Source organism: Parasteatoda tepidariorum, chromosome 1 (assembly GCF_982258835.1).
Source record: "Parasteatoda tepidariorum strain Cologne lab strain chromosome 1, Ptep-v5.0, whole genome shotgun sequence".
Taxonomy (NCBI): domain Eukaryota; kingdom Metazoa; phylum Arthropoda; class Arachnida; order Araneae; family Theridiidae; genus Parasteatoda; species Parasteatoda tepidariorum.
The window spans coordinates 128,344,897-128,372,522 of record NC_141755.1 but is presented as its reverse complement, the minus strand read 5'-3'; the positions used below and the strand labels follow the sequence as shown (position 1 = coordinate 128,372,522).

At 31.4% G+C, this 27,626-nt stretch overlaps 1 protein-coding gene across 1 annotated transcript in view; it reads left to right on the top strand.

The window, feature by feature from the left end:
• Positions 1 to 10,380: 10,380 nt before the first annotated feature.
• The window catches only part of flr (actin-interacting protein 1 flr), a 49,236-nt gene continuing 31,990 nt past the window's right edge, over positions 10,381 to 27,626 (top strand). Inside the window, exons 1-4 of the mRNA XM_087152610.1 lie at positions 10,381 to 10,590; positions 17,423 to 17,544; positions 19,207 to 19,297; positions 23,974 to 24,121. Of these exons, the coding sequence (XP_087008736.1) occupies positions 10,575 to 10,590; positions 17,423 to 17,544; positions 19,207 to 19,297; positions 23,974 to 24,121 (377 nt within the window). The 5' untranslated portion in view covers positions 10,381 to 10,574. The remainder of the gene's footprint in view (positions 10,591 to 17,422; positions 17,545 to 19,206; positions 19,298 to 23,973; positions 24,122 to 27,626) is intronic.

Here is a 27,626-nt window from a genome sequence, read left to right as displayed (position 1 = left end):
TTTGGAACGATTGTCTGGTTTATAAAACTCTAATTTCTGGCAGAGATTGAAAATTATAAGTTAATATTAAAGGGAGTTACGGTGTGAGTCAATTGCGTAGCTCCGGAGTCGAAATTCATCCGTTTTTCAGCTATTATTCCCTCTCTCCCAAAGAAAAATAATTTTTTTTATATATATAACACTTTATTCACGTTTAAATATCGAAAAAAAATTTTAAAAAATAAAATCAATTAAGTAGAAAAAAAATTAAAAATTAATCCGTGACCAGGACCGAACCCCTGATCACCGAGTCAACAAACTTCTTTACCCATACCGCTAACAACCACACCACGACTCACACGTTGTTTCCTCGAATATATAGCTTAAAGATCTTCCTTCCGGTTAATTAACAAAATCTATTTTGGCCGTTTATGTGCCCCCTAATTAGTGTATAAAAATTCCCTTTGGTACGATTGTATGGTATATAAAACTCTAATTTCTTGCAGAGTTTGAAAATTATATGCTAATATTATAGGGAGTTACGGAGTGAGTCGCGTGCGTAGCTCCGGAGTCGAAATTCTTCCGTTTTTCAGCTATTATTCCCTCTCTCCCAAAGAAAAATAATTATTTATATATATCTAACACTTTATTCACGTTTAAATATCGAAAAAAAAATTAAAAAAAAAAAAATCAATTAAGTAGAAAAAAAAATTAAAAATTAATCCGTGACCAGGACCGAACCCCTGATCACCGAGTCTACAAACTTCTTTACCCATACCGCTAACAACCACACCACGACTCACACGTTGTTTCCTCGAATATATAGCTTAAAGATCTTCCTTCCGGTTAATTAACAAAATCTATTTTGGCCGTTTATTCGCCCCCTAATTAGTGAATAAAAATTCCCTTTGGTACGATTGTATGGTATATAAAACTCTAATTTCTGGCAGAGTTTGAAAATTATATGTTAATATTATAGGGAGTTACACAGTGAGTCGTGTGCGTAGCTCCGGAGTCGAAATTCATCCGTTTTCAGCTATTATTCCCTCACTCCCAAAGAAAAATAATTATTTTTATATATATATCACTTTATTCACCTTTAAATATCGAAAAAAAATTTTAAAAAATAAAATCAATTAAGTGGGAAAAAAAATTAAAAATTAATCCGTAACCAGGACCGAACCCCTGATCATCGAGTCTACAAACTTCTTTACCCATAGCGCTAGCAACTACACCACGACTCACACGTTTCTTCTACGAATATATAGCTAAAAGAACTTCCTTCCGGTTAATTAAAAAAATCTATTTTGGCCGATTATGCGCCCCCTAAATAGTGTATAAAAATTCCCTTTGGTACGATTGTATGGTATATAAAACTCTAACTTCTGGCAGAGTTTGAAAATTATATGTTAATATTAAAGGGAGTTACGGAGTGAGTCGTGTGCGTAGGTTCGGAGTCGAAATTCATCCGTTTTTCAGCTATTATTCCCTCTCTCCCAAAGAAAAATAATTATTTTTATATATAAAACACTTTATTCACGTTTAAATATCGAAAAAAAATTTTAAAAAATAAAATCAATTAAATAGAAAAAAAAATTTAAAATTAATCCGTGACCAGGACCGAACCCCTGATCCCCGAGTCTACAAACTTCTTTACCCATACCGCTAACAACCACACCACGACTCACACGTTGTTTCCTCGAATATATAGCTTAAAGATCTTCCTTCCGGTTAATTAACAAAATCTATTTTGGCAGTTTATGCGCCCCCTAATTAGTGTATAAAAATTCCCTTTGGTACGATTGTATGGTATATAAAACTCTAATTTCTGGCAGAGTTTGAAAATTATATGTTAATATTATAGGGAGTTACACAGTGAGTCGTGTGCGTAGCTCCGGAGTCGAAATTCATCAGTTTTCAGCTATTATTCCCTCTCTCCCAAAGAAAAATAATTATTTTTATATATCTGTCATTTTATTCACGTTTAAATATCGAAAAAAAATTTTAAAAAATAAAATCAATTAAGTAGAAAAAAAATTAAAAATCAATCCGTGACCAGGACCGAACCCCTGATCATCGAGTCTACAAACTTCTTTACCCATAGCGCTAGCAACCACACCACGACCCACACGTTGCTTCTACGAATATATAGCTAAAAGAACTTCCTTCCGGTTAATTAAAAAAATCTATTTTGGTCGATTACGCGCCCCCTAAATAGTGTATAAAAATTCCCTTTGGTACGATTGTATGGTATATAAAACTCTAATTTCTGGCAGAGTTTGAAAATTATATGTTAATATTAAAGGGAGTTACGGAGTGAGTCGTGTGCGTAGGTCCGGAGTCGAAATTCATCCGTTTTTCAGCTATTATTCCCTCACTCCCAAAGAAAAATAATTATTTTTATATATATAACACTTTATTCACGTATAAATATCGAAAAAAATTAAAAAAAATAAAACCAATAAAGTAGAAAAAAAAATTAAAAATTAATCTGTGACCAGTACCGAACCCCTGATCACCGAGTCTACAAACTTCTTTACCCATAGCGCTAACAACCACACCGCGACTCACACTTTGCTTCTACGAATATATAGCTTAAAGAACGTCCTTCCGGTTAATTAACAAAATCTTCTTTGGCCGTTTATGCGCCCCCTAATTAGTGTATAAAAAATTCCCTTTGGTACGATTGTCTGGTTTATTAAGCTCTAATTTCTGGCAGAGATTGAAAATTATAAGTTAATATTAAAGGGAGTTACGGAGTGAGTCAATTGCGTAGCTCAGGAGTCGAAATTCATCCGTTTTTCAGCTATTATTCCCTCTCTCCCAAAGAAAAATAATTATTTTTATAAATATAACACTTTATTCACGTTTAAATATTGAAAAAAAATTTTAAAAAATAAAATCAATTAAGTAGAAAAAAAAATTTAAAAATAATCCGTGACCAGGACCGAACTTAGAGGAGATATTAGGGTAGAGAGAGTCAGTCTATTGTTTGGGCTCGGAAAACTTGTTCAAAGATGGGGGTTACCTTTTTGGCGAAAAATTCATAGCTGGCGGTCGCATCGTACAGGAATATTTTGAAGAGTACCTAAGGACTTTTCTCTTTTTTTTAATTTTATTTTGCATGCTTTCCCAATTTTATTCGTGATTGTAAGAAATAAGTTTTCTAATAAAAATACATCATAATATGTGCGCTACATATAATTATTTGCTTTTAATTGCTTAATCATAAAAAGCTAATAACATATTAGTTAAGCATGATTTTACCAAGCAATGAAATAAAAATAATGATTTTTTGAATCGAAGATACATTTGAAAGTATGTAAAATATAAAGAAACATTTGCAAATGACTATATGTATTAATTATTTTTGTCAAAAGCTCATAAGAGATAAGAATCTTTGTCCATTAAATGAATCCGCAGTAAAATGCTTAGAGCATAACACACTATTATTGGATGCTGTGAATTCTTCTCTGTGGACATTTACTTCCCATACTTTTCGTTTTATCTCATCTTTAGGAAATCTACGTCAGTTAGCTATTAATACTGGGTGGTTTTAAAATTATTATTATACAAATAAAATAATAAAGAAACATGCTGAAAAATAAGTAAAATGTTTTTTTTTAAATTAAATTAAAGTATTAACTGAAATGATTTGAAAAAATCTCATAATACACTGCACATTTAGTATCTGATTTTTAAAATGCAGAATATGTGTGAATAAAAAATTAGCAATTTTATATTTGAGTTAAATAATTATGTAAATTGTTACTAAAAAACAAAGTAATTTAAAAGAAAATGTGTGTCTTCTATTAGTACAACAAAGAATTATTAATTCAGGTTCAGATCGAATGGTCAGCTTGTCCATGAAGTAAAGGCGGGCGATACGCAGTGCTAGCCACATTATCACTCTTATGACTGTTGATCATTAAATTGTGCTAGCTTAACCTTCATGACTTTCAGGCACTCAACGGGATATCGTGGGAATGCTTTGCTTTAATAATTGTTAACACTTTATCTTTTATTTTTTCTTAATTTTTATTAGAAAAATATTTAGTTAAATTTTTAAAACATATTTCCCTAACATTTATACATACTTTACAATGAAAGCCTTTTATAGTTAATTTTAATCGATGCATAATTTTTCTTATTTAGATTACGTATAATAATTTAAAAAAATTTAACAGGGCAACTGAAATGGCAATTTTTAATTTTTTTATTAATATATATATACACTGGTATGCAATTCATCTTTTACATAACTTTTCTATGGTTTTAGTGTTATTCATAATTTTTCTGATAAAAACAAAATATTTTGTTTTATTTTTAAAATGAATATTAATATTTTTACATGCTGCACAATTTGGAATTCTAGTTTGCCTGCCTATCGATAATAATTTATTTCAACCAATTCATACAATTAAAATTTTAGTGAGTTAACATAACATAATAATTTAAATTAAAATAACAAATTTTGGTTTTGATATTCGTCACTTTATTTTATTTAAAAAAAGTATTACGAAACTCCATATAAGAACATACTATCTACCTGTTGTTTGAAATATTGATAGTTTTCGACTTAATTAACATTTTATATTAAAAGAATTAATTAATGTTCAAAAAAAAAAGAATTATTCACTTTTTATTTCTAGAAATCAAAATAAAATACATATAATAATAATAAATAGCTACTCGTTTGATAATACTATAACAATTATTTAATAATAGGGCCTATTATTAATAATATAACCTATAAAAACCTAGTTAATATTTTCCTGAACAATAAATGTACAGTAATAAATATAAAACTTCCTACATAAATATGAATATCCAAACAATTTTTCCTATATAATAAAAAAAGTGTTCTTCGACTTATAAATTTTATTTAAAAACGTAATTTTTAAAAAATAATTTTATTTTCGATCCAAAAAATTATTTTTTACATGAAATGTACTTTCATATCTTTTTAAGTCTGTACAACTAAAATATGCACTTAAATTCGCTTGAAATTATTAAAAAAAAATTATTTTAACTCAATCATTATAAGTTAAAGAGCGAAAATAAAGTGCGATTTGTTTGTAAACATTGGCGTGAAAAAAATGCGCCAAATCCGATGCGCGTGCTCATCAAAAAAGGAGTAAAAATATCAGAATATTTATATCAATATGAAATTTAATTGTAATGAAAATGCCTATAAATGTTAACTACATTATTATCTATCAATTTAAATAAAAAAATAAAAAAATAATAGTTATTTTGCTAGTTAAAAACCAATTAAATTCATTTCATAACCTGACGTGCTAACATAAAAATCGCAAATAAATGTTTATAAGTGAATATAAAAGAATAAAAATGTTATTTGTGAAATGCAAAATGTCCTCCTTTAATGAATTTTTCGTCACACCCGTATCTACAGCAGTGTACTACCATTATTTTAAAATTTTATAGTTCAAAACGCAGCTCATCAATCCACCTCCATAGTAAAAGACTGGGGATAGGGTTTACTGGAAGAAAAGTTGTCCAGGAATCACGTGACGATGTTCTTTGCAACGAGAGATGGGGGACTGGTTCTCTCTACCTAAATTACTCCTCTAAGGGACCGAACCCCTGATCACCGAGTCTACAAACTTCTTTACCCATACCGCTAACAACCACACCACGACTCACACGTTGTTTCCTCGAATATATAGCTTAAAGATCTTCCTTCCGGTTAATTAACAAAATCTATTTTGGCCGTTTATGCGCCCCCTAATTAGTGTATAAAAATTCCCTTTGGTACGATTGTATGGTATATAAAACTCTAATTTCTTGCAGAGTTTGAAAATTATATGTTAATATTATAGGGAGTTACGCAGTGAGTCGTGTGCGTAGCTCCGGAGTCGAAATTCACCCGTTTTCAGCTATTATTCCCTCTCTCCCAAAGAAAAATAATTATTTTTATAAATATATCACTTTATTCACGTTTAAATATCGAAAAAATTTTAAAAAAATAAAATCAATTAAGTAGAAAAAAAAATTTAAAATTAATCCGTGACCAGGACCGATCCTCTGATCGCCGAGTCTAAAAACTTCTTTACCCATAGCGCTAACAACCACACCACGACTCACACGTTGCTTTTACGAATATATAGCTAAAAGAACGTCCTTCCGGTTAATTAACAAAATCTATTTTGGCGGTTTATGCGCCCCCTAATTAGTGTATAAAAATTCCCTTTGGTACGATTGTCTGGTTTATAAAACTCTAATTTCTGGCAGAGATTGAAAATTATAAGTTAATATTAAAGGGAGTTACGGAGTGAGTCAATTGCGTAGCTCAGGAGTCGAAATTCATCCGTTTTTCAGCTATTATTCCCTCTATCCCAAAGAAAAATAATTATTTATATATATATAACACTTTATTCACGCTTAAATATCGAAAAAAAATTTTAAAAAATAAAATCAATTAAGTAGAAAAAAAAATTAAAAATTAATCCGTGACCAGGACCGAACCTCTGATCACCGAGTCTACAAACTTCTTTACCCATAGCGCTAACAACCACACCACGACTCACACGTTGCGTCTACGAATATATAGCTAAAAGAACGTCCTTCCGGTTAATTAACAAAATCTTCTTTGGCCGTTTATGCGCCCCCTAATTAGTGTATAAAAAATTCCCTTTGGTACGATTGTCTGGTTTATAAAACTCTAATTTCTGGCAGAGATTGAAAATTATAAGTTAATATTAAAGGGAGTTACGGAGTGATTCAATTGCGTAGCTCAGGAGTCGAAATTCATCCGTTTTTCAGCTATTATTCTCTCTCTCCCAAAGAAAAATAATTTTTTTTATATATATAACACTTTATTCACGTTTAAATATCGAAAAAAAATTTTAAAAAATAAAATCAATTAAGTAGAAAAAAAAATTAAAAATTAATCCGTGACCAGTACCGAACCCCTGATCACCGAGTCTACAAACTTCTTTACCTATAGCGCTAACAACCACACCGCGACTCACACGTTGCTTCTACGAATATATAGCTAAAAGAACGTCCTTCCGGTTAATTAATAAAATCTTGGGGACCCCCCCCCCCTGCTCCGCCTAATTCACCTATAAAAATTACCTCGTACTGTATTGTTAGGACCATGGACCTTTACTTAGTGTCCGAGTTTGAAAATTATAACTTTATATTAAAAGGAGTTAGATGGCTTCGAAATTCGAACCGCACCACACCTTTTTATTTTATTTTTCATTTTTTTTATTATAATCCATTTTCTGTTGTTTTACAAAGAAAGATGCACGATTTTAATCATAGATCACCTTACGCATGATAAACGTTCAAGTATATTGTAAAAATAATTTAAAACAGTGGGGAAAAAACCCAAATTTCCTGGATTTTTCCTGTTTTTACCCATTATTCGCTGTTTTCCCTATTTAAAAAAATTATTTCGTACATGTAGAATCCACTAAAATACAGAAAAACACAATAAAAAAATAATATAATGCAAAATAAGCAAAAGAAAATTTTTCGAGAAGTTGCCGCAGCAGGGATTCGAACCCCTGCCCTCTCACCCCTGCCGTGAATTACTAGTTCAGCGTCTTGACCACCGGACCACTTGAACACAGGAAGTCTGCCACACTTTCACTTCAAAATCCCTCTCAAGGTCAGCTGTGCAATTGACATTTGGGGACCCCCCCTGCTCCGCCTAATTCACCTATAAAAATTTCCTCGTACAGTATTGTTTGAACCATAGACCCCTACTTAGGGTCCAAGTTTGAAAAATATAACATTATATTAAAAGGAGTTAGGCGGCTTCGAAATTCGAACCGCACCACACCTTTTTATTTTATTTTTCATTTTTTTTATTATTAATCCATTTTCTGTTGTTTTACAAAGAAAGATGCACGATTTTACTCATAGATCACCATACGCAGGATAAACGTTCAAGTATATTGTAAAAATAATTTAAAACAGTGGGAAAAAAACCCAAATTTCCTGGATTTTTCCTGTTTTTACCCATTATTCGCTGTTTTCCCTATTTAAAAAAATTATTTCGTACATGTAGGACCCACTAAAATACAGAAAAACACAATAAAAAAATAATATAATGCAAAATAAGCAAAATAAAAAAATAAATAAAAATTTTTGAGAAGTTGCCGCAGCAGGGATTCGATCTCCTGCCCTCTCATCCCTGCCGTGAATTACTAGTCCAGCGTTTTGACCACCGGACCACTTGAACACAGGAAGTCTGCAACAATTTCACTTCAAAATCCCTCTCAAGGGCAGCTGCGCAATTGACCTTTGGGGACCCCCCATCCCTGCTCCGCCTAATTCACCTATAAAAATTTCCTCGTACTGTATTGTTAGGACCATGGACCTCTACTTAGTGTCCGAGTTTGAAAATTATAACTTTATATTAAAAGGAGTTAGATGGCTTCGAAATTCGCACCGCACCACACCTTTTTATTTTATTTTTCATTTTTTTTTATTATTAATCCCGCTCAAACCATTCGTACTCGCGCACTGTCCTAACCACTTTGCCACGCAATACATATCGTAACCACGAATATTTAGCTCAATGAGAACTCTCCCGGTGAGTTAAATAAAAAAGTTTTCGGCTCATCGTGGGGACCCTATTTGCTTTTCCTTTTTTTTCCTTTTTCCTTTTTTACGACTGTTCGGCCTATGGAATCCTACTTTCGGGCCGAGTTTGAGCATTATAGCTTAGTATTGAAGGGAGTTACGTGGTTTTGACAGGTGCTTGCCGACCTGGTATATTTCTGTCCTTTCTTCGGCCATTATATACATTATTCACATCTTTAACAAAGAAAGGTACTTGTTTTTATACGTAGAACCCATTTTATTAACGCTAAAATATCGAAAATATTGAAAAAGAAGATAAAATAAAAATAAATAAACAAATTATCTAGTATTTTTCCTTTCTTTCCCATTATTTGCTCTTTCCCGATTGAATTTTTTTTTATTGGCGATCGAAATGGGCTACAGGTGGCGTAGAGCAGAACTCTTTTCCTATGGCAACACTTCACATGCTTTCCCCATTAGCGTGTGGAAAGTCATAGAGGAAGGAAGTACGTTAGTTTCTCTCTTGATTTTCATATAGATTAAAATCTTTTAACTTGAAAAACTATATGGAACTGAAGACTACATTAAACATAGTTCTAAAGAAAAGTATCATGGAAATTTTAAAAAATATTTTTATTAAATAAAAAGGAAAAATATTAAGAAAGGGGAAAATATCGTAGTACATTCCTAAACAACTGAAAAGAGGAGGAGAGGGAAGGGAGAAGGGCTAAAGGCATGAAACTGGTCTCTCCCCAAATGGCGTATTCATATGTTGCGATCGCGAATATATAGAATCCTTTCAAGTATCGAAAAACACAATAAAAATTAATTTAAAATAAAATAAACAAAACAATTTAAAATTGACCACCGCCGTGATTCCAACCCGCGTAATCCAGCTCAACCAATCCTACTCATGCACAGCCTGAACCACTGGGCCACGCCATACACGGTGTTATCACGAATATTTAGCTTAATTAGAACTCTCCCGGTTAGTCAAATAAAATAATTTTTTGCCTATTGCTAATTTGCTCTATAAAAATTATTATTTGGTATGGTTGTTCGGCCTAATGGAACACTACTATCATGCCGAGTTTGAACATTAAAGTTGTTGTTGTTGTAGTTGTAGTTCATTTACGTCGCACTAGAGCTGCACAATGGGCTATTGGCGACGGTCTGGAAAACATCCCTGAGGATGATCCAAAGACATGCCATCACAGTTTCGATTCTCTGCAGAGGGGATGGCGCCTTCACTTCGGTAGCCCGACGACCTGCACGCGAAATCGAGCTCTTTACGGTAGAACAGTTTAGCGAGGACCAATACTGCACACCCTCTGTCCCTACGCAGAATGATCCAAGTGGTCACCCACCCGCACACTGACCGAAGCCAGTGGTGCTTGACTTCGGTGATCTGCTGGGAACCATGTCTTAACGATTAGTCCGCTGCGGGACTTGATATTAAAGCGAGTTACGTGGTTTTAACCCATCTTCTCCCAGATGGTGAATTTGTGAATTGTGAGCATCACTGGCCTCACTTGTGAGCTCAAGTATCACTGGCTGCTGTCAGTGCGCGGGTTGGTGACCACTTGGATCAGTCTGCGTAGGGACCGAGAATTTGCGGTATGGATCCTCGTTAAACTGTTCGACCGTAAAATGCGTGACTTCGCGTGCAGGTTGTTAGGCTACCGAAGCGGGGGTGCCATCGACTCTGCAGAGGATCAAAATTGTGATGGCAAGTCTTCGGATCACCCTCAGGATGTTTCCCAGACAATCGCTAATAGCCCGTTGTGCAACTCTAGTGCGACGTAAATGAACTAGAACAACAAATTACCTCAAGACTGCTTTTGCTGTAAAAGTCACATTTACAGCAACGCGTATGCGTTATATAATCGAAATGCTTTGGGAATTTAATCGTAATCTTATTTCCATTGAACTGTAGTTTTGATTATTTCATCCAGTTTTCCTGTTCACGTCAAAATTTATAAGTTATTGTTTGTGTTTTCTACACTTATAAGGCAATACTTGACACTTCAATTATGTCATTTCAAAATAGTGAGTATTTTTAAAATTTGACTTTCCTACATTTTGTTATAATTTAAGTGAATTGTTTTCTAATTATGTGGGTGGTTGCCGGTAATACTATCACCTTTCTCAGGTGTTATAAATAACGCAGGTCTACAACGTAAATTTTTTTGTTAAAAGTTTTGTGTCAAACTAATTGTGCAATGATGTCTGTTATTTAAAATTAAATATATTGATTGAGGAGTAAGATTTATTGTAACAGATATTTATAATATTTTTTTCTGTTTTTAGAAAATGTAAATAATTTTAAGAAAGTTTGAAAAGCATGTTCAATGAAGCATAGTTTCTTATTAAAAATGTGGGATATTTTTTTTTTTAGAAATTCGTTCTAAAATTGATTTCATTTATGAAAACGTGATGCAAACAGTGGCAAGGTTTTTGTTTGTGTTTAGCTCTAGCATCATATAGGAAGAGAGGAATCGATTAAGTTTTCTAAAGGCCATTCTTTATTTAGGTTTTACTTGTTTCTAAGATATTTCGGGGATATTTCTTTGTTTATTTAAAGAAAAGATTGAAAATCTTTGATCGAACTATTTATTTTAATGAAGCTCTCATTTGAAAATAACAAGTTGGAATTTCTTCCAGAACCAAAAAGAAGAGAAAAAAAAAAGTGTCTTGAAAATGACCAAGACATTTGTTAAGCAATATTATGAGAATAATATAAATTTAAGCAAATAAAATTTAATTTGCCGTACCAGAAAGTTTTTGAAATCTGTTTTCTTTCATTAATTTTAATTTTATGATGAAATTTGGTTTTTCTAGATTCCTTTATGTAAAATAGTAAAAAAAATCAAATATCTATTTAATTCTTAAAAATTTATTATTCCCCCCTCCCCTGATTGTTCTCCAACTGCCACCTTTTAGGCTTTCACCTATTAAAAATTGTTTTACAGTGAAGCCTCACATTGCCGAAACTCCTACAAATTGGACACCTCAGTATGGACGTATTTTTAATTTTCTTGTGGACATATTTTTAATCTTCTTTAAATAAAACATGTACCCTCCTCCACAAAGTGGTCACTCCACACTTATGTACCCTCCTTCACAAAGCGGACACTCCACACTTATGTAGCCTCCTCCACAAAGCGGACACTCCACACTTATGTAGCCTCCTCCACAAAGCGGACACTCCACACTTATGTAGCCTCCTCCACAAAGCGGTAATAAGCAAGGCAAGGGTCTTGCTGCGATCCAGGCTTTTGGACAATCTTTTACGACTCGTTGTTGAAATTGGATTTCCCACCAAATGTTCACATTGTTGTGATGAGCTGCTCTTGCTTATTACTGCGAAGTCTGAACTTGAATTGGTAATTTTTGTGTGTCAAAAATCTTGGATTGGTTGAACATAAATAAAATAACATTTAACTCAGAAAGGACTAATATCTTGCTTTTATCAACAAAAAAACGAATTAGAAGAGAAATTAAAATATATATGAATGGCAATATATTGAATAGTGTCAGTGAGATGAGATATCTGGGAGTGATTCTTCATTCTTGATAGGAAACTTTGCTGGAATGCACACATTACAAATATGTTCAAAAAAGTTAGCTACACTCTCAATACCTCCCCAGATTGGCAAAGGTGACCTGCGGCATGGGTTCAAAGACCTTGAAAATTATTTATGATGGAGCTATCTTGCCTCAGCTAACTTATGCTGCACCAGTATGGTTCGATGGAATCCGCTACAATTATAACAGGCGCAAGCTAAGAACAATCCAGAGACTTATAGCCCTACAAATTATTAAAGGTTTTCATACGATCTCGTATGAGGCTTCTTGTGTTCTAGCTGGAATTGTACCAATCTGCATTAAAATACAGGAATGTGCAGACATTTACTTTAAAGTGAAGCCAGATGCATTGAGTGATACGGAGTCAAATCTTCCCTTAAGATATTAGCGACATCCTGGAAGGGTTACTTCTACCAACTATAACTTAAATAGTGTTGACCATCTTCAAATTTACGCAGATGGAAGCAAAATCAATAATTGCACAGACTGCACTTTTTTGGCTTATTACAATGATAATGTTACCTAAAGATAATTTAAGCTTCACCCTAATTGTTCTAATAACCAGGCGGAGGCTTCTGCCATTCTCCAATCTTTGAACTGGATGAACTCCAAGGATGACTTCTCATTCAATAACATCATACTATTCACAGATAGCCAAGTCAACATATCTAAAATTCAAGACAGGAAGTGCCATGGCGATAGGTGCTACTGAAAATATCAGTTTCATGATTTGGAAACTCTCTACACGAAACATCAATATAACCATTAATTGGGTCAAGGGCCATTCTGGAGTTATCGGAAATGATAAGGCTGATGAGCTTGCAAAAGCGGCGGTCGAATCAGATCTCACCATCAGCTTCAGTAAATTGCCTAAATCTCTTATCAAAAATGATATTCTTCGAAAGACCCGGGATTTGTGGCACGATGAGTGGGACTCCGCAAAAAAAAAAAAAACGGCAATGTAACAAAGAAGTTTTTTCCATCAGCGCGAGAAAGAATGACCCAAAAATTCATTCCCAATTTTAAATTTACACAAATATTATCCAGACACGCTCGTTGTAAAGAATACCTACCTAGATTCAAGCACATAGAATCTCCACTCTGCAGCTGTGACCAAAATAAAATTCAAAATATTGAACATATTTTATTCTTCTGCCCTGAATTAAACTCTCATCGTAGTGAACTTTTCAAACATATAATCACTAGTGGATTACAATGGCCACCAAACTGTCCTACTCTGATCAATACTGACTGTCTACTAATTTTTCTAAAGTTTGTTCATAATATCCCTTTTCTTTCTTTTTGATTTTACTTGTCTGCTTTTATATTTGTATTTCATTTTGTATTTTTGATCTAAATTTGTTATTCTTATTCTTCAATGCATGTATTATAACTCTTATGGAGCATGCTGGAAATAATTATTTTAAAATAAAAACTCCACTTATGTACCCTCCTCCACATAGCGGTAACCGGACACGTATTGTCATGTCTTGATAGATTATTTTCTATAGGTTTAGGTTTAGACAGAATGGATAGGTTTAGGACAGAATGGATTAATCCACGGTTTAAACCCTGGTTTAAACCATCCTGTCCAAAACCCCTTTGCCCAAAACTGTCTTAAACTGTCCAAAACCCTTGTACTCAAATTATGTCACAATTTTATCTGAACAATATTTAAGAGGTAAAATAAATATAGAACTAATAACATATTGATAATTAAATATACCAGAGAATATTTGTTTTTAAAAGTATAATGTTTTATTAATATTGTTTGACTCTTCAATTTAAACAAAGGAAGATTAATCAGTAATCAAGTTCAATTGGTCCTCTCATTCAATAGTACATAACTGAAGTTTGGCCTAGCCATACAGGTTAAAATATTAGGGACTAAGTGCTCGGTTCGTCATAAACAGGTTTATTTATCTATAGTACTATTCAAGAATACTTTTATTTCATTGATGATGTTCAATTCTTTTAGCATTGTGGTGATACATCACCAGTGTCAGTAGCTGAAACTGATGTTATGCCCATCGAAACTGTTAATGCATTTTTCAGTTATTTTGTATTTTCAATTTAAACTAATATATTTATATTTAAAAAACATTTCTTTCTAAAATAGATGTCTTTTTTATCATCCTGTGATGCAGAAATTATAACATTTTTTAAAAAAAATAAAAGGTTGATTTTTGAACAAATTTAGTATTTTTTTTAAGAAAAATTATTATTTTTCAATATTGCCATATTTATCCTTATGCAAAAATATTATTTATCAGTATTAAAAGCATATTTATATTTAAAGGATTAGTTATTCATTTTTATTGCTCAATGAATTGTGGAGCTTCAAAAATTATAAACCGTTTCCTATTATATTATATTATTTTCTTTTAATAAGTTATAGTAAATTGCATAAAAAATATCAAATATTTATTGATACATGTAATTATTATGTGTACAATGGTTACACCTATAGAATTTTTACCTTTTACCAAATTCAGTGTTTTCACTACAGCGCGAGAACGCGAGAATCTCGCATATTTTTTTCTTTTCTCGCATTAAAAAATGATTACCGCGAGAAATTCGCGCATTCTATAAATCAATTTCAAAATTTGCGAATTTCTCGCATTTTGGAAAAAGCTTCGAATTACGCCATTTAGAATAAAATCCGTTTCACTTTTCTTCCTGGATCTTTCATTATTTTCAACATCTGCCCCATTATCTAGCTTCCCTATTTACCAGTATTGTTCAGAACCGTTTCGAACAACAGAACACAACCACGGAACCACTTTCAGAACACATTTCTCTGCAACCACGTGTTTACCGTAGGTAAGGTTTCTTCATGTAAACCGCTCAAATGTTTTATCCACTTATGTAAGGTGGACAAATACCTTGTAAAGGCAAAATCTTCTATGATGATGCACCAAAAATATTCAATGCTTTAAAATATAGAAGACATTAAAAATGTATTATAATTAAAGAAATGATTTTTTTTCCACGAGTTTTTGTGTTTTCTTAGTTTTTAGAAATCTCACTTAACTTTTTGAAATCTCACCCTGTTTTTGAGAAAGGGTGAGAAATTCTCACCCATTTTTTTTCTATAATGAAAACACTGAAATTTCAAGGTTTTGGACACTTTAAGACAGTTTAACCCAGTTTAGGGCAGTTTTACCCAGTTTAGGACAGTTTTACCCAGTTTAAGACAGTAAAACCCACGTGTCCTGTCCAAAATCAGTTTAGGACGTCCAAAACCCCAACCCTGCTTCAAACCTGATGCAAATTTTTCTAAATTAAAAAACTATTTTTTCTTTGAACTCTAAAAATAATTTGCAACTTCCTACCAGTACCAACGAACCAATCATTCTCTTGTCATCTTTCTTTATCTTTGCAAAGAAAGAATGAGATACTTTCTCAGAAGAAATATACCTTATTTTTAAAGAATTCTGACTCCTAAAATATGGGGGGGGGGGTTACACCAAGTTCCCCATAGTTTAGTCAGCAGAGCAGTCCAAAGTTTGGCCTCTTAATGTTAATTTTATATTTCGCCTCCCTCCAGAACTTTTTAAAGGAGTCAATTTGAAATTTTTGCACACAATTAAGCATTCTTTTTATCCATGCTGCATGTGAGTTTTAGTAATTATTTATCTTTTATTATATTATTTAATATGAGTAAGAAAAATTTTTTCCATCAAGTTTTTTCTAATTTCATTAAAGAAAGTGTTTATTTATTTTGGTTTATACTAATGTTCTTTTTTGAAGCAAATATTTCAGTTAATACCAAATATAAATTTTTTTTATTAAATATTGTTGTAGACATTTTTATTTCTATTTATTTTATTTCAAATAATTATATAGGATGACAAAGGGGGTAGAGCGGTATATGTGCACGAAAACTGATTCTGAGAAGAAGAAAAAAGATAGAAGCGTGTAGACACGGGAAAGTTACTTTTTTAAAATGTTTAGCAAAAGTACAAAGGCTTAAAGGAAAAGTAATGAGTAAGAAGATCTAATTCGGAAAAGTATCTAGTAAAAAGTGCAAGTATATCTGTTCCGCAAAACTAGTTACAGTACTTGACTATATTATTAGAAGACACACTATAAGATTCTGTGCAAAATTATAATTATCAAGTGATACTATACAGCTGCATTGTTTTTACTCTGGATGAAATCGGTTTGCATTTGTTTATGCTCTTGTATCAATGGGTTAACATTGTAATGCAATACGCTCAAAATGAATATAAATGGGAAGTATATAAAAAATCCTCCCAATAAGAACCCAAAACATTTATGTTTAAATATAAAAGTATTGCCTATAAATTCGTGCAAATCATGTCATTTTTAAGAAACTACAGTGCGTTTCACAATTTCATATGATTATTATAGTATACTAATATAATACCTGATATAATAAATATTCTATATTTATACTATATATCGTCTAATTTATTCTATCGTCAAATTTATATTTTATATCGTCTAATTTAACCCATTGATACACTGATAAGGAAGTGTAAACCGGTATCAGTCATATAAAAACAATAAAGCTGTATAGCAGTGTTTCCTAAACTTCTGACTTTTGTGTACCCTTCCTAAATTTTTCGTACCACTCATAAAAAAATTTATTTTTTGCTCGAAACAAAATTGTGCAAAAGTTAAAAATGACAACTGGCTGTTGACACCACTGATTATTAACTGTTAACTCTGCAAAAAATAGGTTATTGAAAAATACGTAATTGTAAATTTTCATAACCAGCTTTGTTTTTAAATAAAGTTTTTTGAAATTTTCGTTTGTTCGATCGATTTGAAAGTTTCGTTTGAATATTTCACATAAGAATGCGTGCCCCTGCTGAACTGTTCACGTACTCCTGGGGTATGCGTACCATCCTTTGAGAAACACCGCTGTATAGTATCACCTGATAATAAAGATTTTACATAGAAATGGAAGGAATCAAAGTAACCTAAACTTTTATTAAAAAATGTATAAACTGATTGCTATGTGCGGCAAGCTGTTTTTCCACACATCTATAAAGTGACTTTTGAGGACGTTATTGCCTTGTTTTGGAAATTATCATTTTTATAAGATAATCCATTACCCCTGGTCTTCATAATATTTTTCTTATGTGTTATTAATGAATTTTTATGTAATTGTCAAAATTTTTAATATTTAAAGCAGCAAAAAAAAATAATGGCGAAGGATTTTAATAAAAATGATTTGAAATGAAATGTATTGATTTAAAGATTTTAGAAATGTTTATTTATTTTCTGTCATCACAAGGCTAATATCTTATTTTTGTTGCAGGAACCATTTTATCTACGCTCCCTCGTACCGAAAGAGGGATGCCCCTTGTTTTAGGGGATGATCCTAAAGGAAAAACATTTTTGTATACAAATGGACATAGTGTAATTATTCGAGACATTGTTGTGAGTTTCTTTAATTTATGTACTTAATTTTTTATTTTGAATACATTCATAAAATTGGTCAGGTTAAAAGAAGCTCATTCTTTTTCTTTTTTGTTAAAAGAAAAAAAAATTCTTGATTTCCATAGAAATTGATTTTAATTATCATGTAGTATTTTTTTTTTTTACTGGGAAAAATGATTGTTTTGGTTTTTTGTGTGCCTTAACCCTTTGACTACTAACGGGACTCATTTGTCCCTTAGAAACTCATTGTAATATGTCCCAGTTGTAGAGTTGAACCAAGTATACATGTTTCAAGTGCCAAATATCCCCTAGATGGCACTAAAGAGTTTCTTGCATGAAATAGCATTGGGATTTTGTGATGGGACACATATATCCCACTAGTATTCTTCATTGGGACAGATATATCCCACTCGTATTCTTCATTGGGATTGCTATGTCCATTCATATTTTATTCATATTTTCTCAAATGAATATAGAAAAAAGAACAAATATGAGTTGTCCAAGTGTAATGTCGGATCATACAAAGATTGCTTCACTCTGTGTAAAAAAAGTCCATATAGTAAATTTTTCTGAAATGTATCCTACCATTAAGTATGGCCGGGACATATATGTCCCAGCCTCTAAATTGATAACCGCTTGTCAGAAAAATCCCAAATACTAAATTTGCCTTATTTGTGACCTATTTTGTCCTTTTGTATAATAAACGGGACAAAAAATCATGTTTTAAAATTCATAGTCAAAGGGTTAAAGACCTATTTCTGTTAAGATCTGTATTCTGAAATTGCAAAGGAACATGCATTTAGGATATTGTTAGAGGTAAATTTATCATTCATCATCACATATTCATCCCCTTGGCAGATTTTTTTTGGGCTTTCTGCGCCGAACTTCTGTAACACGAATATTTTGCTTTAAGATACTTTTAATTATAACAATTACTAATTTAAAGTAACAGAAATGTTGCATTTACAAAAGAAATTACAGAATAAAAATGTATAAAAATTTTTAATTGTCAAAGTAATATTTTTTTAATTCTAATAATATAGGCGATATTCTCACACTTTGCAGGTGGAAAATGCAATTTCGAATTTTGTAAATCATTACACAAATTAAAATTCGTAAATAAATTAAACAATGATAAATTTAAATTCGTTCATAAATTAAAAATTTAAAAATCTGTGCAGAACTCCCAAAGTAAAGATCACGAATCACTAGAATAGGACTCTTTAAAAAAGATACTCAAATAAGTGTACGTAAAAGAAAAAAAATGAAAGATAGAACATCATTTCTGGAGTGAACTATCTTTAAACTTTCGCAATTTCTGAATGTTTTGCTTTGTATTATTAATTTGAAATTCTAGCTGAAGCCAGTTATTACAGAATTTTTTTTTAAAAAAAAATCTCGGGTGAGAATAGAAAGATTACGATTATTTCTGTCCTCTCTGATGCGCAAGAAAGACATCCTTGAAAAAGAAAATTCTGCAGAAGAGAAAAACATTTTTCGAATAATTATGCGGAAAGGAGAACCAAAATCTTTCTGCAAAAACTATTCTGTGACAATATCTCCACAATTCTGGGGAATTCACAAATTTTAAATGTGATTACTGTTTAATAGTTAAAAAAAAATTCTTTTGTACAAGACTAATATGTATTTTTGTTTATTTAGGAGCCTCGAATATCTGATATCTATACTGAACACGCCGTTCAGACAACAGTTGCTAAATATTCGCCTAGCGGTTTTTATATTGCTTCTGCAGGTAATTTTAATAATTCATTTAGTTTGACAATTACTTTTTAAAAATTATTTTAGTACTGTACTTAAAATACGAAACATTTGCAGTCTTTAATTTCTTCATATACCCTCCTGTTTCAACTGTTTAATTTAATAAAACTTTTTTATGAGGCTATTTACTTAATTGCTTATAATTTTTTCAATCTTAATTTTCTCTTATCAAAACTTTTTGTTTCTAATCGATTCATTTTTGATTACTTGTTGACTGATTAAAGGGCCTTCTTTCCTCATGAATAAACTCGACTGCTAACAAAAAATAAAAAAAAAATGAATGAGGGGTCTTTTAATTCGATGTGAAAGTAAAGTTTAGCATAAAAGGCTACTTTTTATTCCTTAACTTGCTGGTTCCTAATAAATTTTGTAAACATTTGCATTTAATGATGTGTATTTCATGCATAAATTGCTGTTGAATATTTAGTCTACTTCACAGGGTCATTTAAAACTTTTAAAATACAAGATTGCTACCACTGAGAATACGACAAATACTTGCTGTGAATATTCTAGAATTTTGATAATTTGATTTTTGCTACGTCTTATGTAAAGACGTGCTTTTCAGATTGTTCTGTTCAATGTTTTCATGATTCATTCGACCACAATCCGTTTAGGCGTACCGCCGATCTACTTCACGTGAAAGCTGCGATATATTTACATGTTTGATGGAATACTTGGCGAGTCTGTCTACTGAGCTGGATTCGGTGAAATTATTGCACTCTCGTGTGCAACTCTGTTGCATTTTGTTAAAAATTCTCCATTTCAGGCTTTATTTTCGACCCGCTGATGTCGAGCCAAAAATACTCTTCATCTTTTAATAATGGCTAATGTAATCAAGAAAAATAGTTCTTTGTCAGGAACTAATTATTTTATCATGATCATGTAAAGTCGTTGAAAATTATTATGCCTTTTGTAATTATTAATGTAATTAAATTATTAATGTATGTAGTGCTTAAAAATATTTTTTAAGTGTTTAAGAAGTACTTAAAAGGTGCTTATTTTTTGTTAAAAGATTTGGCTACGCACCTTGTGTAGCAAATTAGCTATACAATGTAAAGTCGCGTATCCAGAATCGGTGGGACTTCCAGAAGTCCGTATAATAGATTTTTCCGTATAATAGACCCCCAAGGTAAACAAAGCTTAAAATGATTTAATAAACGATCTGAATCTAAGAAGCAAAAAATAAATAAACATTATTTTTAAGGGGAATAATGTTTTAGCATTAGAATATCTAATCAATAAAATCTGAAATATTAGAAAAAAAATATTATTCCTTAAAATATAGAAAACGAAAAAAAAAAATTGACATATGAAAATAATAATCGGCCATTTTTAACTAGAATGATTCAAGCAAGAAAGGGAAATTCCCGTCATTCATTAAAGTGGGTAGGTGGAGGAGAAAAATTCATTTCCTTCTTATCTGTGAAAGAAAATAAGTGTAAAGAGGAGATCATTTAAGTTGAGGGTGGGGAAGTAACAAATTATTCTTTTCTCTCCAGTCATTGGCTATCAATCAAGCATAAAGGCGGGGCACGCTGTTCCGGTTCTCTTTATTTTTTCTTCTGTGACTGAAAGAATCTGCTAAAGAGAGAATGTTACCCCCTTTTTCCCCCGCCTCCTAAATATTACATGGTATGGGGAAGAACAAATGTTTTGTTTCTCAAGGACATATATCCTTTTAGACCTATTCAAATTTTCCATTTTGACTCCCCCTCCACCTTAACACTTGCCTGGTTTACCCTTTTCCACAGTATTTCTTCTTTCAATAAGAAGGTTCCAGGAAATGCCTCTTTTACTAGCCACCTGCATGGGAAAGGAGGGGGGGGGGACTCAGTTGTGATCTTTTGAAAACAAATCTCCCTCTTTTTTCTACATTCCAAGGGAGGAGCGTCACTAACGGTCACTCAATGGTCTTGGTAGATCTTCACTTCCCCTTTCTGGTGATTTATGGGTTCCATGCCAAAAAGAGAAAATGTGTCAAAAGACTTCTTCTTCTTTTTTTTTAAAGGAAAGGGGATGATGGAGAGATGTTTGTTTATTTTGATTGTTAAAAAGTGTCCGGGAAATCAAATATTGGGTTTCGTTTGCAGGAAATATTTGCATGTTTATTATAGAAATTTTTACAGTATGCAAATAGTACAGGTGTACTATTTGCACACTGTATATATTTGTAATTTGTCATATTTTAGAATCAATTGCAAAATTTTTGTGAAATGATTCATTTTATGCAATTTACTTTTTGATGTGATTTCATTAGTGTTCCTAATACTATGCCATTATGTATACCATTCTGTTAGAAAGAAATATTTAAGTGGAAAGAAATTTTCTCATAATTTTGTTCAACAAAGTAATTTCAAGATAATTAATAGACCAACTCCTTGATTTTTGTTGTAATATGTACAGATTCTATGTAGGATTGGTTGCATCCACAATGTTTAATTCTTTAAAGTAAGGAAAAAAATTTTAACTATGGGGTAAAAATGCAAAAATTAGTTCAAATTTTTTTTTCCTATTCTTTTTGGAAATGATTTGAAATACGAATGCGTAAGGACATAGTGAGAGAGAAAAGGTTTCGTAATTACAATAATTTAGCCTTGCAACTTGTAAGAAAATTTTTTAGTCTTTTCATTACTGTGTGAGTGTCTGCATTAGAAAAAAATTTTTTTTTTGTAAGAATGCCAGTCATTTGAGGTATGTTCCTGTGAGAATGAAGCATAATTATAAAATGTTCTTTACCCGCTTCTTTGATTATCCAGAGTTGACTCAGTATTACATTCAAATATCTAAGCAAATATTTATTACCCTAAGAAAACTAAGACATAGCAGAATTAAAGAACATTTTATAATTATGCTTCATTCTCTCATTCCTGAGAGAATGAAGCATAATTATAAAATGTTCTTTACCCGCTTCTTTGATTATCCAGAGTTGACTCAGTATTACATTCAAATATCTAAGCAAATATTTATTACCCTAAGAAAACTAAGACATAGCAGAATTAAAGAACATTTTATAATTATGCTTCATTCTCTCATTCCTGAGAGAATGAAGCATAATTATAAAATGTTCTTTACCCGCTTCTTTGATTATCCAGAGTTGACTCAGTATTACATTCAAATATCTAAGCAAATATTTATTACCCTAAGAAAACTAAGACATAGCAGAATTAAAGAACATTTTATAATTATGCTTCATTCTCTCATTCCTGAGAGAATGAAGCATAATTATAAAATGTTCTTTACCCGCTTCTTTGATTATCCAGAGTTGACTCAGTATTACATTCAAATATCTAAGCAAATATTTATTACCCTAAGAAAACTAAGACATAGCAGAATTAAAGAACATTTTATAATTATGCTTCATTCTCTCATTCCTGAGAGAATGAAGCATAATTATAAAATGTTCTTTACCCGCTTCTTTGATTATCCAGAGTTGACTCAGTATTACATTCAAATATCTAAGCAAATATTTATTACCCTAAGAAAACTAAGACATAGCAGAATTAAAGAACATTTTATAATTATGCTTCATTCTCTCATTCCTGAGAGAATGAAGCATAATTATAAAATGTTCTTTACCCGCTTCTTTGATTATCCAGAGTTGACTCAGTATTACATTCAAATATCTAAGCAAATATTTATTACCCTAAGAAAACTAAGACATAGCAGAATTAAAGAACATTTTATAATTATGCTTCATTCTCTCATTCCTGAGAGAATGAAGCATAATTATAAAATGTTCTTTACCCGCTTCTTTGATTATCCAGAGTTGACTCAGTATTACATTCAAATATCTAAGCAAATATTTATTACCCTAAGAAAACTAAGACATAGCAGAATTAAAGAACATTTTATAATTATGCTTCATTCTCTCATTCCTGAGAGAATGAAGCATAATTATAAAATGTTCTTTACCCGCTTCCTTGATTATCCAGAGTTGACTCAGTATTACATTCAAATATCTAAGCAAATATTTATTACCCTAAGAAAACTAAGACATAGCAGAATTAAAGAACATTTTATAATTATGCTTCATTCTCTCATTCCTGAGAGAATGAAGCATAATTATAAAATGTTCTTTACCCGCTTCTTTGATTATCCAGAGTTGACTCAGTATTACATTCAAATATCTAAGCAAATATTTATTACCCTAAGAAAACTAAGACATAGCAGAATTTGTCAGTACGTTTGTTTTGTTTAATCACATTTTTACTGGGCTGAAAGCAAAATATATAAATAAATAATCTGCTGTATGCCAAGTTTTGCTGTCGGATTGTCGGTCTGCACACATAATTTTTGCGATTATATGCACCCTGTTTCTAAATTTACATTAAAAAAAAAGGGTAAGTGGCGTATCACTTCACTGGTGTTAAGAAAGTATCACTTAGTGTTTGTTGTCCCTTGTTTCAAAAACTATCATACAAGGACTCATATTTAACTTTTTTTTTATTTAACTTAGAGCTTGTGTATTATGTTTTGTTTTAGTTCCTTGTATTTATTTAATGAAATAAAAAAAATAGGTTGATTTATTTTTTTTGCATTTTTTTTCCCTTCAAAAAATTATTGTTATGGGAAGCGGTTAAAGGTTTATTTCATGTTATGTTATGTGTTTATTTTATGTGAATAACCATAGATTAACTTTCTTACTCATAGACATATCTGGCAAAGTTAGAATCTGGGACACAGTGAACAAAGAGCACATCCTAAAGAATGAGTTTCAACCATTTGCTGGGCAGATAAAGGATCTTTCGTGGAGTCCTGACAATCAACGGATCGTAGTCGTTGGTGAAGGAAGAGAAAGGTTTGTAAGCTTTCACTGCAGGTCACAAAAATGTTTTAAACCCATCATACAACATGCTGTAGGACATCTGTGCACCTGGAAAATTATGAAAAATCACAGAAAGTCATGGATTTCGGTATTGAACAAAATTTGTCATGATTTTAACTATTTTTTTAAAAAAAAAATCATGCATTTAGGTCGCCTAAAAATCTCATTTTAAAAATGGACGGGGTTTCTGTGCACCTGGAAAGTCATGAAAAATCTTGGAAAGTCAAGAATTTCAGTATCGATCAAAATTTTTTATGAAATGTCATGATTTTAACTATTTAAAAAAAAATCATGAAACGTTATGGATTTAGGTCGCCGAAAAATCAAATTTTTAAAATGGAATTCACCCCTCCCCCATTTTATGGTGTTCCGAATATCTGAATTTCTAACTAAATCCCCACTCACAGTAATGTTTGATTAAAATATTAAATGTTTTTATTGTGTTCTTTAAAAATGATGGTGTTCTTTCAAAAAAAGGAAAGAAAAAACATAATTTCTAGAGCAAATTATCTTTTAAACTTCTGTGATTTCAGAATTTTTTTTTAATTTTATCAATTTAAAATTCTAGCTGAAGCAAGCCAGTCATTGGCAAATTGTTTTTATATTCCGAAGAGAGATCCGAAAAATCAGGATTATTTCTTTCCTTTCCGATGAACAAGAAAAGTATATTTGGAAATATAATTCTGCAAGAAAAAAATTATTTGCTTTTGTATTTTTTTCCAGCTTTTTTATTGCTTCAACTCTTTCTTTATTCTGGTTTTTAAATTTAAAACCTATAAATATGAAGATGTAGAGTATACCAGTTTTGGTTATACCTATAAGTTCAATTAATGTTATTATAATGCTTTTTTAAATGTATTGTTGTGTTTTTGTCAGAGAAAATAGTAACTTTGTTAAGTCATGAAGCATTCTTGGAATGAGTCATGGAAAGTCATGAATTTGAGAATCTAAAATGTAGCAGATACCCTGAATGGAATCCCCCCCCCCCCAATATCACAGTGCTCTGAATTTGTAATAAAATCTCCACTCACAGTCACATTTTGTTAAAATATTAGATGTTTTTATCCTGTTCTTTGAAAATGATGTTGTTCTTTAAAAAAAAAATGAGCCAAAGAACATCATTTCTAAAGCGAATTATATTTTAAACTTCTGTGATTTCAGAATTTATTTATTTATTATCTTTTAATTTACTATATAAACTTTTAAAACTCTAGCTGAGGCAAGCCAGCGATTGGGGAATTTTTTTAAATTCCGGAGTGAGAACAGAAAAATTGGGAGCATTTCTTTCTCTACGGATGAAAAAGAAATTTATCTTTAGATATAATTCTGTAGAAAAAAAAAAGGGGGGGAACGTCAGCAGAAAGGGAAACCAAAATTTTTAACTTCCCAAAAGAAAAATCCCTTTTACCTTTCTGTAAGAACTCAATTAATTCATGGTGTGTAGCGTTTTTAAAAAGTACTTAAAGGTGCTCATTTTCGATTTTTATTTTCTAATAGCCCTTATAGGTACTTTTTTTATTGGGTGTTTTTAAAAAGTGCTTCATTTTTCTTTACCAAGTCGATTTTCGTCATGTATTATGCAAAAGTGTGCTTTTCGCATTGTTCTATTAAACAGTTTCCCAATTCATTCAACCACATTATATTTTGGTATACTGTCAATCTGTAGTGTATGAAAGTGCCAATCATTTTACATGTTTGATGAAATACTTGCGAGTCTGCATGTGCGTCAACTGAGCTAGGTTCGGTGAGATTCTTACACTCTCAGAGAGTGGCAGTTATCTAGTGGTTAAAAACTGATGCTGAGTGGTTTAGCAGATAAGGGAGAATTATTAAATTTTTGTTGCGTTTTTGTCAGAGAAAATAGTAACTTCGGTAAGTCGTGAAAAATTCTTGGATTGAGTCAAAAAATCATTTTGGATTCGAAAATCCAAAATGTTAGATACCCTTCACATTGCTTAAAAACGAACTAAATAACTTCACCGGGTGAAGTTCACCCACATAAAATAAATCATTTTTAAGATGTGCAATCGTTTTAACAAATTGAAGCACATTTTGATTGCACATTGCACCCCAAAAACTCAAAAAAAGCATTTGTAAACTATTCATAATTTGAAAAAAAAAAGAAAAAAGAAATGACATACTAAGCAGTTGTAATCCTCAAATAATAAAATAATTTTTCAAAACCATGGAGGTTAATTAAAATAACTAAATCAAGCATAAAGGTATAACAAATCAAAAAAAAAAAAAGTCCAAAACATATGTATGTCAAATTGAACAGTTATTGAAACATTACCTAAAATTTTCATTGGAATGTAGAAAAATAGTTGTCGGTGTTTCTGATATGATTCATTCCATGTGACATTAGTCAATGCTGCCTCACATATCATTCATTATTCTGAAAATTTTTGGTTGAATAATAATTTTTCAAATTCTTTTGACAAAAAAAAATGGTTAAGGGTTACTGCTCAGTTTTATTTTAAGTTAATTAGCTTTGTATTTAATTCTTATGACCTGTAGAGGCGTTTAATTGTGTCAGCTAGAATACCGTTCAAGTCCAAGATAAAAAGATAAAGGTTTGGGTCGAAGGTGAGAAGATTGAACGGTGTAGTTTCTACGTGGAAGGATACTTGCTAACAAACGCTACCGATGACCACCGCTAGGAGTGAACACTCTTCTCTTCGTTATTTAAGGAGTTGTTGCAGCTTCCGGAATCTCGTTCAGATACTTAGTTTTCCCCAGTGACGCTCCCCTTCAGAGGAGATGCTTGCTATCGACCCATTCAAGTTTTTAATTGTTCTTAATAACCAGTTTTATGTCTTGTTTGTTGTCAGCTTTATATAGGGTATCTGCTCACCTAGAAAGTCATGGATTTCGGTATGAAACAAAATTTGTGATGAAATGTCATGATTTTAACTATTTTTAAAAAAAAAAAAAAAATCATGGAAAGTCATGGATTTAGGTCTCCGAAAAATCGAATTTTTAAAATGGTGTTCCGAATATCTGAATTTGTAACAAAATCCTCACTCACAGTCATATTTGATTTAAAATAAAAAATGTTTTTATCGTGTTCTTTAAAAATGATGGTGTACTTTCAATAAATGGAAGAAAAAACATCATTTCTAGAGCGAATTATCTATTAAACTTCTGTGATTTTAGAATTTTTGTCATTATTCATTTTTTTATTTTATCTATTTAAAATTCTAGTTGTAGCAAGCCAGTCATTTGCAAATTTTTTTATTCCGAAATGAGAATAGAAAAATCAGGAGTATTTCTCTCCTTTCCGATGAACAAGAATAGTACCTTTAGAATGTAATTATGCAGGAAAAAAAAATTTGCTTTTGTATTTGTTTCAGCTATTTTATGGCTTCAACTCTTTACTCTGTTCTTTTTTAATTTAAAATCTATAACTATGAAGATGCAGAGTAGAACAGTTTTGGTTTTACCTATATTTTCAGTTAATGTTATTATAATGCTTTTT